Consider the following 13,899-nt stretch of genomic DNA (forward strand, 5'->3'; position numbering starts at 1 on the left):
CATAAAACGGGTTTGTACGCATCAGCAGGGACACACAAGGCGTATATTTATAAACAGTGAATTGGAGGGAATTGAAAATGAACTGCAACATTTAGGCCAACAGCTTCTCTGGAAACTGTGCAATGGTAAGCAAGGGAATGCACATTTAAAGTAATGGATTATACTTTACCATATCGCAGTGTAGCAACCGACTGAATAATACCAGCTGTAAAGCTAGGTGTAGGAAGTTGAGGGTCAGCGTGGGGTAGATACCCATAGATCATTTTGAAGGGGATGAGTAGGGGCAGATTACCCTCATAGTGCATTTATTAAGGTATTTCAATTAATGGGTGTGTGAAAGCTTGGTATTTAAGTTATTTTTGTTTATGTACCATTAGTGAACTGAAGTTATTTATTAAATCATTAATTTTGGGTGAGAATTATCATATATTATTGCTATGTGTTATGAAAGTCCAATTCACCGGATTTCTCCAGTAACTATTGGACTAACATTGTGTCAACATGACAACATTCATCTGTTTAGCAAATAAACTGCACTGTAGAACATTGATGTTTTTATATATATATCTTTGTCACTTCAAATAATGGAAATTAAACCAAAAAATGATAACGATAATCAAGACAAAAAGGTTTAGGTTTCAGAGTCGGAGATTTAAGTAAGTTTGAAGGTCCCGAATGATCCTGCACTCTTAACTTTGCGGCATTAGTTTGTGGAACATCCTTTCTTGTTTCAAAACAACACAACCCCTGTACAGAATGGTCCATACAGAAGTTGAAGAAATTGATTGACTTTCACATAGCCCTGACCACAATCCATTAGATTACATTTGAGATTATTATGGATGCAGACTGTGAGCCAGGATTACAGCTCTGGTGGCTAAATGAAAGCAAATGCTAACAGTAATGTTTCCCCAATAATTTATAGATAGCCTTCCCCAATGGAGACTGGAGTGACCAAAGTAAAAGGGAGACAATGCTGATTTTAATGGCCATAGTTTTAAAACCAGATGTTTCACAAGCAGAGGCCTCTTATGTTTGCCACTACAAGTAATTCGAAACCTCTTACTCACTCATTTTACAGGTATCTCTCAGCAGCAATCTATGTATTGTCATTATTTCACGTGTTAGCGCTCTGTAATGTACATACATTAGGTTATGTTGTTCCCAAAAAGGATATATTGATGGGTTAACTTCTTGACTTCCTCATTAGCGTTGTTCTGAAAATCCATTATATTTTTACACTTACACTGCTCTTCCGCAGATTTTTCTAGAAAAAAAAATTAAAGAATAAAATAAGTCACATTTAAATTCAGCTATTAGAGTCCAAAATGCCCAACACAGTTATAAGCGTAGTGTATGTGAAAGGTTTGAGGTTATGTATAATTTACTGCCAGTGTACATAAGCATACCATTAGAAGTATCAATACAAGATGGTGCACAAACAAGGACATTTACTATTCCACAGAATAAATATAGATCGGAAGACGTATTGCTGAAAGTTGATAACCGTTCTTCAGATTGCCTGCAATGGACCTGCCATCTCTGAGGCTTCCTTCTGAATGAATTCATGTTTGTAATCTCTTTATTTTGTGTGTGTTCGTGCTTCAAACAATTCTTCTGGAACAGTTCATAATTGCAGATTATTTTATCTCCTCTGATCAGTGTCTTCAGTTGAAAGGAACAGGTTTTGAATTGGCTTGAGTATGCCTATGTCTTTCAAAATGCTAAATCATTTTAAGGGTTTATCTAAAAATGTAAAATCATTTGAAAAGCTTTACAAAAATATTAAATTGAATCCATAATTATATAGAATTCAAATTGATTCGGGCCATAAGAACCAACTAGGTCAATCGTCTTCCACAATAAACACTTTTCTGGTCAACACCCCCTTCCTTTCTCTGTAAGTCCACTTGACCAAGGATCCCCTCTGACTTCATTCTTCTTTTCAGCCTCTTTGTGTATATTCTATGCTTTACTTACTGTATACTCATTGTCTTCTCTTTCCTCCTCATTCAATGCATAGTGCTTCTAGATTCTATCTCCATCATTCTCACTATGCACCGTATACTGATTGCTAAGCAGTAGTCATTATATTGGAACAATCATATTTTCTCCCCACAACTTTTTGTCTCAATCTACAATTTCCCTGTGTGTTTAATTCATTATGGCCCAGTTTGTATAATTACCAAAGGTAGTTTTGCATGAATTGTAAAGCCCTATAGATAAAAAGTGCTATATTAGACCTGTTAAATAAATAATTCTTACCTTCTGCTTGGCTTATGAACTTTATAGCAGACATGGAACAAGAGACTGTGACTTCACTAGTTCCTGATGTCAATTCAGAAGTTTGACCTAAAAAAAAGACATAATTATTCATCAGAATGTCACAATCTAAAGCATTTTTTACTGAGATGATCTGTTCCTATTAATGGATACAAACGTTTTGAGTTCTACCATCATATTCCTTGATATGATAGGTAGAATTCATTCGTACTGCTAACTTTAGCAAAATGGGATTGCACTTTCCCATATAGTGATATTACTGATGATACTACTAATTTGTATGATCAAAATATTAAATTAAGGTGCTATATAGCAGATAGCTCCTGTATTTTTTTTATCCTTAAATATTTCAATCCTACGTCGTAAGTTATCTACTAAACAACTGAAATATCAAGAACAAAAAAGTCCCTTTTTATTAATTTTGGTCTTTTAGTTTTGTTTAGTAGCTAGCTCACTAATTTGGTAGGATTACCATTTTTAAGACTTCCAAATTAGGACTGTGCCCTAGTTTGGTATCCTTTGGAATAAGCTGAATAATATCAGCCGAATATTGTTTCCCTTTCAATTTTTTTCTGAATTTAATTTCATTTTATCAATAATTTCCAAATCTTGGACAAACTGGAATACGAAAATTAACGAATGGAAATGAAACAAACCAAAACATTTTTTTCACTAGTGCAAATCTCTACCTATTTGTAAAAAATGAGGACCAAAGGGACCCACACTCATTTCACCACTGAGCATTGTGTAGAAAAGGTGGGAGAGAAATAGTCCTCTGGTTTACCAGGAGTCATTGGAACACTGATTTGGATTGAACCTAGCTCAGCGACCAAACCAGATGGTGCTGAAGGTTGGTGAGCTTGCATAAGCCTTTTGTTAGTACTGCCGTAGAAAATTCATACAACATTGTGTAACTTGGGTTTAAAGATCACTTTTATTGAAAAAAACAAACAAACAACAAAACATAGAATTAAGTGGACTAAATCTTCTTGTTAAATACTTACCGGAGAGATCAGTAGGTCGTTTCCAGTTGCTCCACCCTGAAAATAAATGTATTTCAGAAAATTATTTCAATAATTTCACGTTCCATACAGAAGCTATTTCATGAAAATTATTAAAGAAACACTATAGCGTTAGGAATACAAGCATGTGTGTTCTACTAACAATTTTGATTATTGGGCGCACCGTATGCATTAAATTAAGGGTTTTACATACCTTTACTCCCCTGGTGTGCCTTTACTCCCCTGGTGTGCCTTTACTCCCCTGGCGTTCTGTCTCTGTGTGGCAGCCCAGACTCTGCTGGCTGAGATCATCACTGAGAAATACCCAGTCATTGCCTATCCAATTGTATAATTTTTTAGCTTAACTGAGCATTCAAGACATTCTGTCTACACAGTCAAATCTAATGAAGACTGTGATAGTGCGAATTTCCTGCAATCCACTAGATGGCAGCACAAATATATATTGTAACTGCAAAAGTAACTACCCATTACACAATTCTAGGCTTATCCTTTGCAATGTGCCCCTACATGTTGTCTAGGTTAAGGTAACAACTATTCTCCTTTCTTTAGTGTTCACACAATCCGTTGGTACATAGAAAGGGTTAAAGCGGAATTGCCACTAGTAAAACGTATACACAAGTCAATAGCTCAACTAAAGTTAGCTATAGGTTGTGCTATTTATTTTTTAAAATTCTCGCTAGTTTTTACTTTAACCCCTTAAGGACCAAACTTCTGGAATAAAAGGGAAAAATGTGTCATTAAGGGGTTAAAGGATCACTATAGTGTTAGGAAAACATAGCGGATTTCCTTACAATATAGTGGCCTGAGGGTGCCCCCACCCTCAGGGTCCCCCTCCCGTGGCGCTGAAGGTGTTAAAACCCCTTTAGCAGCTTTCCTTATTCCAGCACCGGGCTCCCTCGGCACTGGTGACCTCTCCTCCCCTGCCGACGTCAGCTCCCCCGTAGATAGTGATACCTGGAATGCATTATGGGAAAATCAAGCCATTGAGGATTAATGAAGACAATGTGTTTATGAATCTTTCCAGAACCTCGAGATGGCACTATTTACCCATAAAATATATTTCCGCCTTATGTAATCTTATGTACTACAATATTGTTTAAATTAGGGTTAGAGCTAGGATAAGTACCATAACTTGGTGTATTGTACTGGTTACCATACCAGGACTAACCCCGGCACCATACCACGGTAAGATGTTAAACCGTAACAAATGGTTTGACCCTGACCAGGGTCCTCTGACCACCCACAGTATTTTTGGTCTTCGTTGCTATCACTAAAGCACAAGTTCTCATTCCGCTTTACACATATCCAACTCTGTCTCTACTTGGATGGAATTCATTGGTTGAGTGTCAGCTGATGAAGACAAAACATTTAGGGTTAAAGTATCAAGGTGAGGGTTAGGACGATTGCCTTGGGGTAGTGCCTTAAAGGATTAGGGCTATTATAAATATTTTAGTGCCATTATAAACTTTAAGGTGGAGTTAGTGTAAATGCTTTATAATGGTTTACATGACAATATGTGTACATTATTGTAAATTGTCTGTTTACATCCCAGTTTGATCACAATATGTAATTCATTTACGAAAAGGATAAAATGAGATTCCAGAGTAAATACTGGGCGTTCCCAGTATCAAATATTTCGCCTCCTGTCTGAACTATCACTCTGTACGCAGCTGTACATAACCACAGGGTACATCTGTGTTCTATAAATTATTGTATGCTTATAATGATCCCAATCATTTCATTGCAGCATAAGTATTCTGTTGGGCCATTAATGCATATTTCACATCATATAAATTATGCAGTGAATGTTAACCCATGCAGGATAGGAAATATGCATTATACAAGTGGTACCTTCACAGATGCTGGTTTTTAATTTCTCAGTAATGTATCCCATCGAGCTGAAGTCGTCCGCATGTATAACATATTTATCTTGAGGAGCTGAGGCTATTTCCCGCAACTCTTCGTCAATTGCTTTTCCCACGCCAACAGCATAGATAGTGATACCTGGAAAGCAGAGACAATGAAACTAATATTATCACACTGCAACTACAATGTATTGTATCTACAATGACCTTCAAAAGTCCTCTACTGGCCGTAGCTGTGAGTAATCAGGTCAGGACTGTACTTGAAGACTCAAAGAACTTACATCACAGACAGAGGCAGCAAAATTGCAATTTACTGCAATACAGTGTAATGGCCCTGCAACAACCTATGAAAATATATTAAAATGATCTACATTTAGTATGGAACACCAACAAATAGAAAACCACAAACAGAATTTTCAAACGTTCACTGTTGACTTGGGGTAAAATTCCTAAAACTCTTTCGAGTAACTTAGAGAAAAACTATTTAACAATATTTTTACTGAGAGAGGCTTTCTATATAGAAAGTTATTAAAATGAGTATATTTATCTGTTAATATTGTGATTGAATAAAAAATGTGCTCTGTATCGCTTTAAGTTCTTGCACAGAGATGTATCTGTGTTATGCAAAGACGCCCAAAAAAGTGGTCTCACCACAAGACTCTCTAAATTCTATATTTATAAGGCATTTTTGTTGACCCTTACTGGAAGGCAGACAATTGCTCTTCATGCAATTTCTACCACATTATAAAAATCTTTAGCACTTACATTCACTTACATAAATGCAAACTGAAGCTCTCCCAACGTTCTGCAGCGGTATTAATTAGTCACAGCACATGCTATCATTATCATGCCAGTCTGCCAATTGATGACACAGAAGTGCACACAATGATTTATCTAGTGCTGGCTGTCTGGGGAAAAAAGTACTTATTTTCCTGGCATTTCGAAATGTTCGGAGATTCCTAATGATTTGATTTTGAGAAATAAATGACATCATATTCATTCATTCATTTCTAAATTGCTATGTCTGTTTCCGTATGGATGAATAATGAAATGCTGTGTGTTTTCTGCTCCTCCTGAATAATATATCAACCAACAAGTTACAATCTTGAGACACTTATACAGCAACAGAAATCCTACACTTGTCATCAATTTGTCAGCCACTTACAAACACAGTTATTCAATAAAGGGAGACTTCAAGGTGAATTTCAAATTTAAAGGGACATTAAGGGACATATGAGCAGTTTTGGTGTATAGATCATGTCCCTGCAGTCTCACTGCTCAATTATCTGCAATTTAGGAGTTAAATCACTTTGTTTATGAACCCTAGTCACACCTCCCTGCATATGACTTGCACAGCCTTCCTAAACACTTCCTGTAAAGAGTCATCTAAAGTTTATCCTTCCTTTATTGCAAGTTCTGATTAATTTAGATTTTCTTATCCTCTGCTATGTTAATAGGTTGCTAGACCCTGCAATAGCCTCCTGTATGTGATTAAAGTTCAATTTACAGAGAAAGGGATACAATTGATTAGGGTGAAATACATCTGATTGAAAGTAAAACTAGGGTTTTTTTTCAAGCAGGCTGTGTCAATCATAGCCAGGGGAGGTGTGACAAGGGCTGCATAAACAGAAACAAAGTGATTTAACTCCTAAATGGCAGTGAATTGAGCAGTGAAACCTGAGAGGCATGATCTATACACTAAAACTTCTTCATAAAGCTAAAGTTGTTTAGGTGACTATAGTGTCCCTTTAAGGTCAGAAGAGCAAAACTTAAAATTCGACTATTCAGCTACTCTGGCCATAAATTGCTAATTCACTTGAATTCACACTTTAGTAAATAGCCCTGTAAGTGTTTTATTTAGGTGTAATTAATTGCTAGCTATATTGCCAAGACTTTGGGCTGGGGAGAGTGTGTTTCAGACAATAAGAAGAGAGATGGATCGGAATGCTTGTTTTAAATTCTGTTAATGCAAATAAACACATGCATGTTCAAAGGCACAGTCAAGAAAACGTTTTCAGCACTAAAATAACGAGCATAGAGCAACAATCTACATCTAAAATGTAATTTCGTGGTGTATTGCGTGAATGTTTTGGTGGATTACTTCTTGGTGGTCCTCAATATTCCGAACCAACCTAATGGGTCTCATTAGAATCTACCCCACTGTGATGTAACAAGCGAGATGCATGCATCCATGTAGAATGATGCCCACCTGATGCCCACCTTTATACAGCACCCAGCTCTATGACATAATGTAGTAGGCTGTTATAATTTAGCACATTGTATTATGCATGCTGCATGGATCAAAACACGTATTTCATTTCTGTAACGTATTTTAACATGTAAATATTCTAGACTGTGGCGAGTTCCTTCTGCTAGACGGTGCGCTGCTGAGACTTGGCAGATAGTACCAGTCTATAATTACCAGGGTTACATCAATAATAAAAACCCTGGATCAAGTTGCAGTTTGTAATGTTTTTTCAGCAGTGAACCGCCGGACTGACGTGTTATTTGCCTTCCTAGCTTCGGGGCTCTGTGATAATGTTTTCTCATCATCGAACGGTCAGAAGACATCTGATCCAGCATTTTGTTAGACACAATTATTTTACATCTACTGTAAGACTTTCAGGAACAACAAAAAGAGGCATTCTCATTAACTGTGATATCTAAGTTGCAATTAGCATATAAAGCTTTGTTCTTTGATTTCAATGATTATGTTTAATTAAGGTTTAATTATTTTTTTATATGTATTTATACAAAACTAAATATTACTATACTAAAATACTAAATATACTAAACATGGGCCAGTAACTGGGGACCTGTTTGTTCTTAGACGCCACTTGTTCTATTCTCTGAGCAAATGATGGAACCATAAACTCTTAAATGCATCTCACCCCGACGCCTATTTCCTGTTCACAGTGGTCTACTCTCCACTTTATGTCTGTCCTCTTTGCGGAGTCTCACCACACTGCAATAGGTTGAATCCTGCTGTCAAACATCTTTTGGGCTTGTTCTCCTGGATTTCTGATGCTGGACTTTATTGTTTTGAATTCCCATGCACATTTCTTATGTGGTAGGGGTAGTTAAAGTTTGCTCATGAGAATATTTAGGAGAGCGGCATTCACATCATTTGTGCTAGCTTTGAAAGCTGTGCAAGTAGTTTGCTCTTAGTGTCAATAAATTGAGAAACCTTAAATTGTCACCTTACATTTTTTCACCTCTCTCCATTCCCTTCTTTTTTTTTTCTTTATTTACTCTTCTACATTTTTTTTATTCTAGACTCTCTCTTATTTCTATAACTTCTCTCTCTACCTATTCTTTCTCACCTGCTCTAGGCTGTGCTTTTTGGAGCTCTCTCCAGTTTCTGCCCGAATGTTCTCCTAAACAGATGCCCTCATGTGTTTTTTTGCATTAGAATTATCAACTAGAATGTTACACTTTTATGATTGCTCTAAGCATTTTTATTTATTGTTCATAATGGATAGAGTTTATCATCACTTCTGGTAACAATGTACAAAGTCAAGTTCACCTTATATTGTCTAAGGCAGCTATCCATGTTATATGCGCATCAGCTATATATAGGGATTGTCTTACCTTAAATAATTATATGTACATTTTGTGATTATGTGATGCTACACTTCAGCGTTCCATGTTAGCTGTGTGACAGTTATTTCTTTCTGTACTATGTTACATTTTTCTTCTATTTAAAAAAACTTGAATGCTAAAATAAAAAGTCAAATGTGATTGATTACCATTTTGCTTGGCTCTGCTTGCCCAATCAGATACTTCATCCTGTGCCCTGCCATCAGTGAACACAATCGTAACTCGTGGTACACCCATGGAACGTGGTCTTGAACCCTGAGCTTCAGAAAAACTTTTTTCATACATGAGTTTCAATGCAAGTCCAGTCATAGACCCTCTTCCCATGTATTTTATTTGGGAAACGGCTTTCTTCATGTCTTTGGCAGAGCTGTATTGTGCCATCGTAAATTCTGTTCGGACATGAGTGGAGTACTGTACCAGTCCAACTCGAGCTGCCTTCTGAGAAATCTCCAGGGAATCTAGAATTCCGTTGACGAATTGCTTTACAAGTTCAAAATTGTCTTCTCCAAGGCTTTTCGAACCATCGATGACAAATACCAAGTCAACTGGCCCTTCTCCACACCCTACAAATAAGCAGATAAGACAATGGTTAGATGTTACACAATGGTTAGATATTACATCATTAATTAAAGGGACACTATAGTCATCAGAACAACTACAACTTATTGCATTTGTTCTGGTGAGTATAAGCATTCCCATCAGGCTTTTTGCTGATAACACTGTCTTTTTAGAGAAAATGCAGTGTTTACATTAGAGCCTAGTGATAACTCCACTCGCCACTCCTCAGATGGCTTCTAGAGGTGCTTCCTGGGGCAGTGGTGCACAGTGAGCAGCACTGCCATTCAGTGTCTCCACCCTCTGCATGCAGACACTGAAATAGTCCCTCTGCTCCAGAAAGATAGACTTACATGAGCCCCTTATGATAAACCAATTCTCTCCCATGTGAAGCCTGGGAGGGCAATCTAACGGGTTTAATGTTTGGAAATACTGTGCAATGCAAAATAAAATTAGGCTGTGTAAAGCTGCAGCTGGGAGGAAAGGGGTTAAAATTATACACACAAACATGCAAATTAGGCAGATGCTTTCAGATTCCATATGCAATTTTGTGAATTCCCTTCTTTGTTCAAAAGGCAGATTTTTCAGCATGACATGTGCGGAAATGTATGAACCAATGAGGTGCATTCACAGCCAGACAGATTTCTTTGATCTTCTAAACCTTATCAGAGTGAGGCTTTTAGTGGGATATGCCAGACAATCTGATGAATGACATCTTACATGCACAATCTTCTCATGTGAACTCTTCTCAAACCTTCATTACTTACAAGTCGTGTCACATTGCCCCAGTGTCTGCTCTTTTCTTAAAGGAACACTATAGTCACCTAAATTACTTTAGCTAAATAAAGCAGTTTTAGTGTATAGATCATTCCCCTGCAATTCCACTGCTCAATTCACTGTCATTTAGGAGTTAAATCACTTTGTTTCTGTTTATGCAGCCCTAGCCACACCTCCCCTGTCTGATTGACAGAGCCTGCATGAAAAACAAAAACTGGTTTCACTTTCAAACAGATGTAATTTACCTTAAATAAGTGTACCTCAAACTCTAAATTGAACTTTAATCACATACAGGAGGCTCTTGCAGGTTCTAGAAAGCTATTAACATAGCAGGGGATAAGAAAATCTTAATTAAACAGAACTTGCAATAAAGAAAGCCTAAATAGGGCTCTCTTTACAGGAAGTGTTTATGGAAAGCTGTGCAAGTCACATGCAGGGAGGTGTGACTAGGGTTCATAAACAAAGGGATTTAACTCCTAAATGGCAGAGGATTGAGCAGTGAGACTGCAGGGGCATGATCTATACACCAAAACTGCTTCATTAAGCTAAAGTTGTTCAGGTGACTATAGTGTCCCTTTAACTAACTTACTATTCCATCTTCTAGACAGCATTGCTTTATCTTCAAGCCTATGTAAACTTTAAGCAATAAGGTGCAGAAAGGTAAAAAAAATTGATTTGAGACCCCTTCCCTTCCACCATTTCTCCTACATCCATCCCACCTGTTTCCCTTTCCCTTTCTTTCTTCTCTCTCCTCGGACTTAATTAGTTTCTTCTTCTGTTTTCTTACTCCACCTTCTGTGATCATGTTTTCTTTTAAATACTAATAATTTTACATTTATTGTACTGCAATGTTTATATAGATCTATTCAGCGCTGTAATGTTTGTCAGACCTGCCTGTGTGATTGATGCTCAATAAACACTGAATTATATATTATTATTATTATTTTAATTATTTGAATGATGCAGGGCCAGGTGGGCCATCTAAGCTCATCATGTAAATCATTCATATCATCTAAAATCCTGATTTTAAAGCAGATCTACAGTATAACCCCAGGTTTTTCTATCAGTGATTTTTAGCCTTTTTAGACCTAGTACAGATTAGGTACACGGCATTATTAACACCAAAACCCATTCTTCAACTGCACAATTATATCTGTCACTCATTTGTTAATGCTTATTTAACCTCTCTGCTGCCTTTGACACCGTTGATCCTGGACTACTTCTCCTAACTCTTCAATCTCTTGCTCTCTGTGACACAGCCCTCTCATGGTTCTCCTCCTATCTCTCCCAATGCTCCTTTAGTGCCTCTTTTACCAACAGCACCTCCTCTCCGCGTCCTGTCTCAGTCAGAGTCCCTCAAGGTTCAGTTCTTGGTAAACTCATTAATTCATTTGGATTCCACTACCACCTGTACGCTGACGACACCTAGATATATGTCTCCTCCCCTGACCTCTCCCCTGCTGTACAATGTGTCACCAATTGCCTCTCTTCTATCTCTGATTGGATGTCCTCCCGCTTTCTGAAACTCAATCTCTCTAAAACTGAGTTTCCTATTTTTCCTCCTCATAACACTGATCCTCCTCCTTCACTCTCCCTGCAGGTTGACTGTACCTGCCTCACTCCATCCTTTCAAGCTCGTTGTCTTGGTGTCACTTTTGATCCTGGCCTCACCTTTGCGCCTCATGTCCAGTCTGTTGCTAAAACCTGTCGATTCCAACTTAAAAACATTGCCTGCGTATGCCCCTTTCTTATGCAAGATGCTGCCAAGGAGCTTCTTCATGCTCTAGTAATCTCTTGCAGAGGATACGAAATGAATTACTGTAATTCCCTCCTAATTGGTCTCCCCAGAAGCCACACTGCCCCCCTACAATCTGTGGTGAATGCCAGGCTGATCTTTCTCTCCTGTCGCTCCTCACAACTCACCCCTCTGTCGATCCTTACACTGGCTTCCTGTACCCTACAGGTGTCAATTTAAAATACTAAGCATTACCTATAAAGCCCTAACCAACTCTAGCCCCTCTTACATTTCTTCATCGATTCATAGGTATGCCCCCTCTCGATCTCTCCGCTCTACTGGTGACCTTCTCCTGTCGCACCCTTACTGCAAATTCACGAATGCAAGACTTCTCACGGGCGACTTCTTTCCTTTTGAACAGCCTGCCTACCCCTGTCAGACACTCCCCTAGTCTGTAATCCTTTAAGAAGTCTCTCAAAGCCCATCTTTTCAGGAATGGTTATGGCCTCCAAGAGTAACTTCTATATCTCAAACCTTGCTCTCGCTCTCTCCTATAGGGCCACAGTCCACTCTCACCTCCAGTTCTGCTACTTTCCCACCATGTCTATTTGCTGTCTCTCTCAATAACCTTTCTATTGTGTTTTTATACCCCACCTCCTCTAGACTGTAAGCTCGTTTGAGCAGGGTCCTCAACTACCTATTGTTCCTGCTACATGTTGTTATTGTCTCATTTGTTAAATTCCCCTCTTATTGTAAAGCGCTGCGGAATAATCTGGCGTTATATAAATACCAATAATAATTTAATATATATGTAAAAATAAGAAAAATAAATTACACAATGCATTCATCAGATTTATTTTGAAGGAGAGATTATATCTCCATCATACTGGGGATGGTGGTGCGGCAGCAATATAGATTATTATAGATGAGGTAGCCAGGAGACAGATGAATATAACGCTCCTGATAAGTCAAAATGAATCCCACTGATAACAGCTCTCTGTGATAGATTTGGGGTTAAGAACCAGAATAAATATGGCTATCTTGAGACAGCCAATGGCTATAATGATGGGCCATGTTTCTTTTAAAGGTTCTCTGAACCCTGACAGTAGTTGATTGGGAGCTGAGAGATTCTGTGCAGACCTGTGGCTAAGCTCCCCAGCAGTCTGGTAATTTATGTCGGGATCCCGCGGGCGGCTGCGAGGGGAGGCTGCACTCCGCTCGCAGTACTCACCCTCCAGCCGTCCGCGATCCCCTCCTCCACGTGGGCTCGGCGAGCGGCATCCCTTCAGCCTCGTCCCCCAGCGGCAGCATGCATGACGCTGCACGCTGGGAGACCGCCCAATATATGACACGCCGGGGTCAGTCACCTGACCCGGCATTAAAGGCACAGTGCCTCAATCACAGTGGGAGGTTTAGATACCTCCCACGTGTGATTGTTAATTCTGATTGGAAATTATCCAAACAGAATTAACCTTATGGTTTATATACTTACCTTTCCTGTTCCTCCCTGCCCTGTTGTGGTCTTTGCTTACTAGTATTGATACTGAACTTGTGTTTCTGGTTACGTACTCTCTGGCTTGTTAATCTGACTTTGTGACTTTCTCCTACTCTTTGACCTCGGCTTGTTTCTCGTTATTCTGTCTTCTGGTTCCCCTTACTCGGCTTGTCTCCTGATTATTCTGTGTGTGCTTAGCCCGGCCACTCTAAGGTCCGGTACTGCACCTTTTCTGTGTGTGTGTGTGTGTGTGTGTTAGCGTGTTGGGTTCCCTGAATCGTGACAATTTAAATAGAGTATTAGTAGTTCGGAGAGTTCTGGGTTATGATGACGTAATGGACCTCATTACAACAAGGATACAATGGTGGAGATCTGTTTTGCCACAAGCACTGATCTTGCTTCCCTCACATTTAGAGCACTGGGGAGCTTCAAGGAGGTGCCCAGAAATCTATCCAATGCCAATGTGAACCACCAACATCTCCAATCCTAGCTGGGAACATTCCTGGTTGGTCACACACAGCTTGGAAAAAGGCTGACAGGATTATTCATAAACGTGAGAATTTCACG

General features: G+C 38.7%; 1 protein-coding gene across 2 annotated transcripts in view; it reads right to left on the reverse strand.

The window, feature by feature from the left end:
- Window positions 1-702: 702 nt before the first annotated feature.
- The window catches only part of MATN2 (matrilin 2), a 95,577-nt gene continuing 82,380 nt past the window's right edge, over window positions 703-13,899 (reverse strand). For both annotated transcript variants that reach the window (XM_063451216.1, XM_063451215.1), the window contains exons 12-16: window positions 8,920-9,333; window positions 5,157-5,309; window positions 3,288-3,323; window positions 2,266-2,352; window positions 703-1,267 (exon numbers count right to left, since the gene is read on the reverse strand). In XM_063451216.1, the coding sequence (XP_063307286.1) occupies window positions 1,149-1,267; window positions 2,266-2,352; window positions 3,288-3,323; window positions 5,157-5,309; window positions 8,920-9,333 (809 nt within the window). In that variant the 3' untranslated portion in view covers window positions 703-1,148. The remainder of the gene's footprint in view (window positions 1,268-2,265; window positions 2,353-3,287; window positions 3,324-5,156; window positions 5,310-8,919; window positions 9,334-13,899) is intronic.

The sequence above is a fragment of the Pelobates fuscus genome, chromosome 4 (genome assembly GCF_036172605.1).
Source record: "Pelobates fuscus isolate aPelFus1 chromosome 4, aPelFus1.pri, whole genome shotgun sequence".
Lineage (NCBI taxonomy): Eukaryota > Metazoa > Chordata > Amphibia > Anura > Pelobatidae > Pelobates > Pelobates fuscus.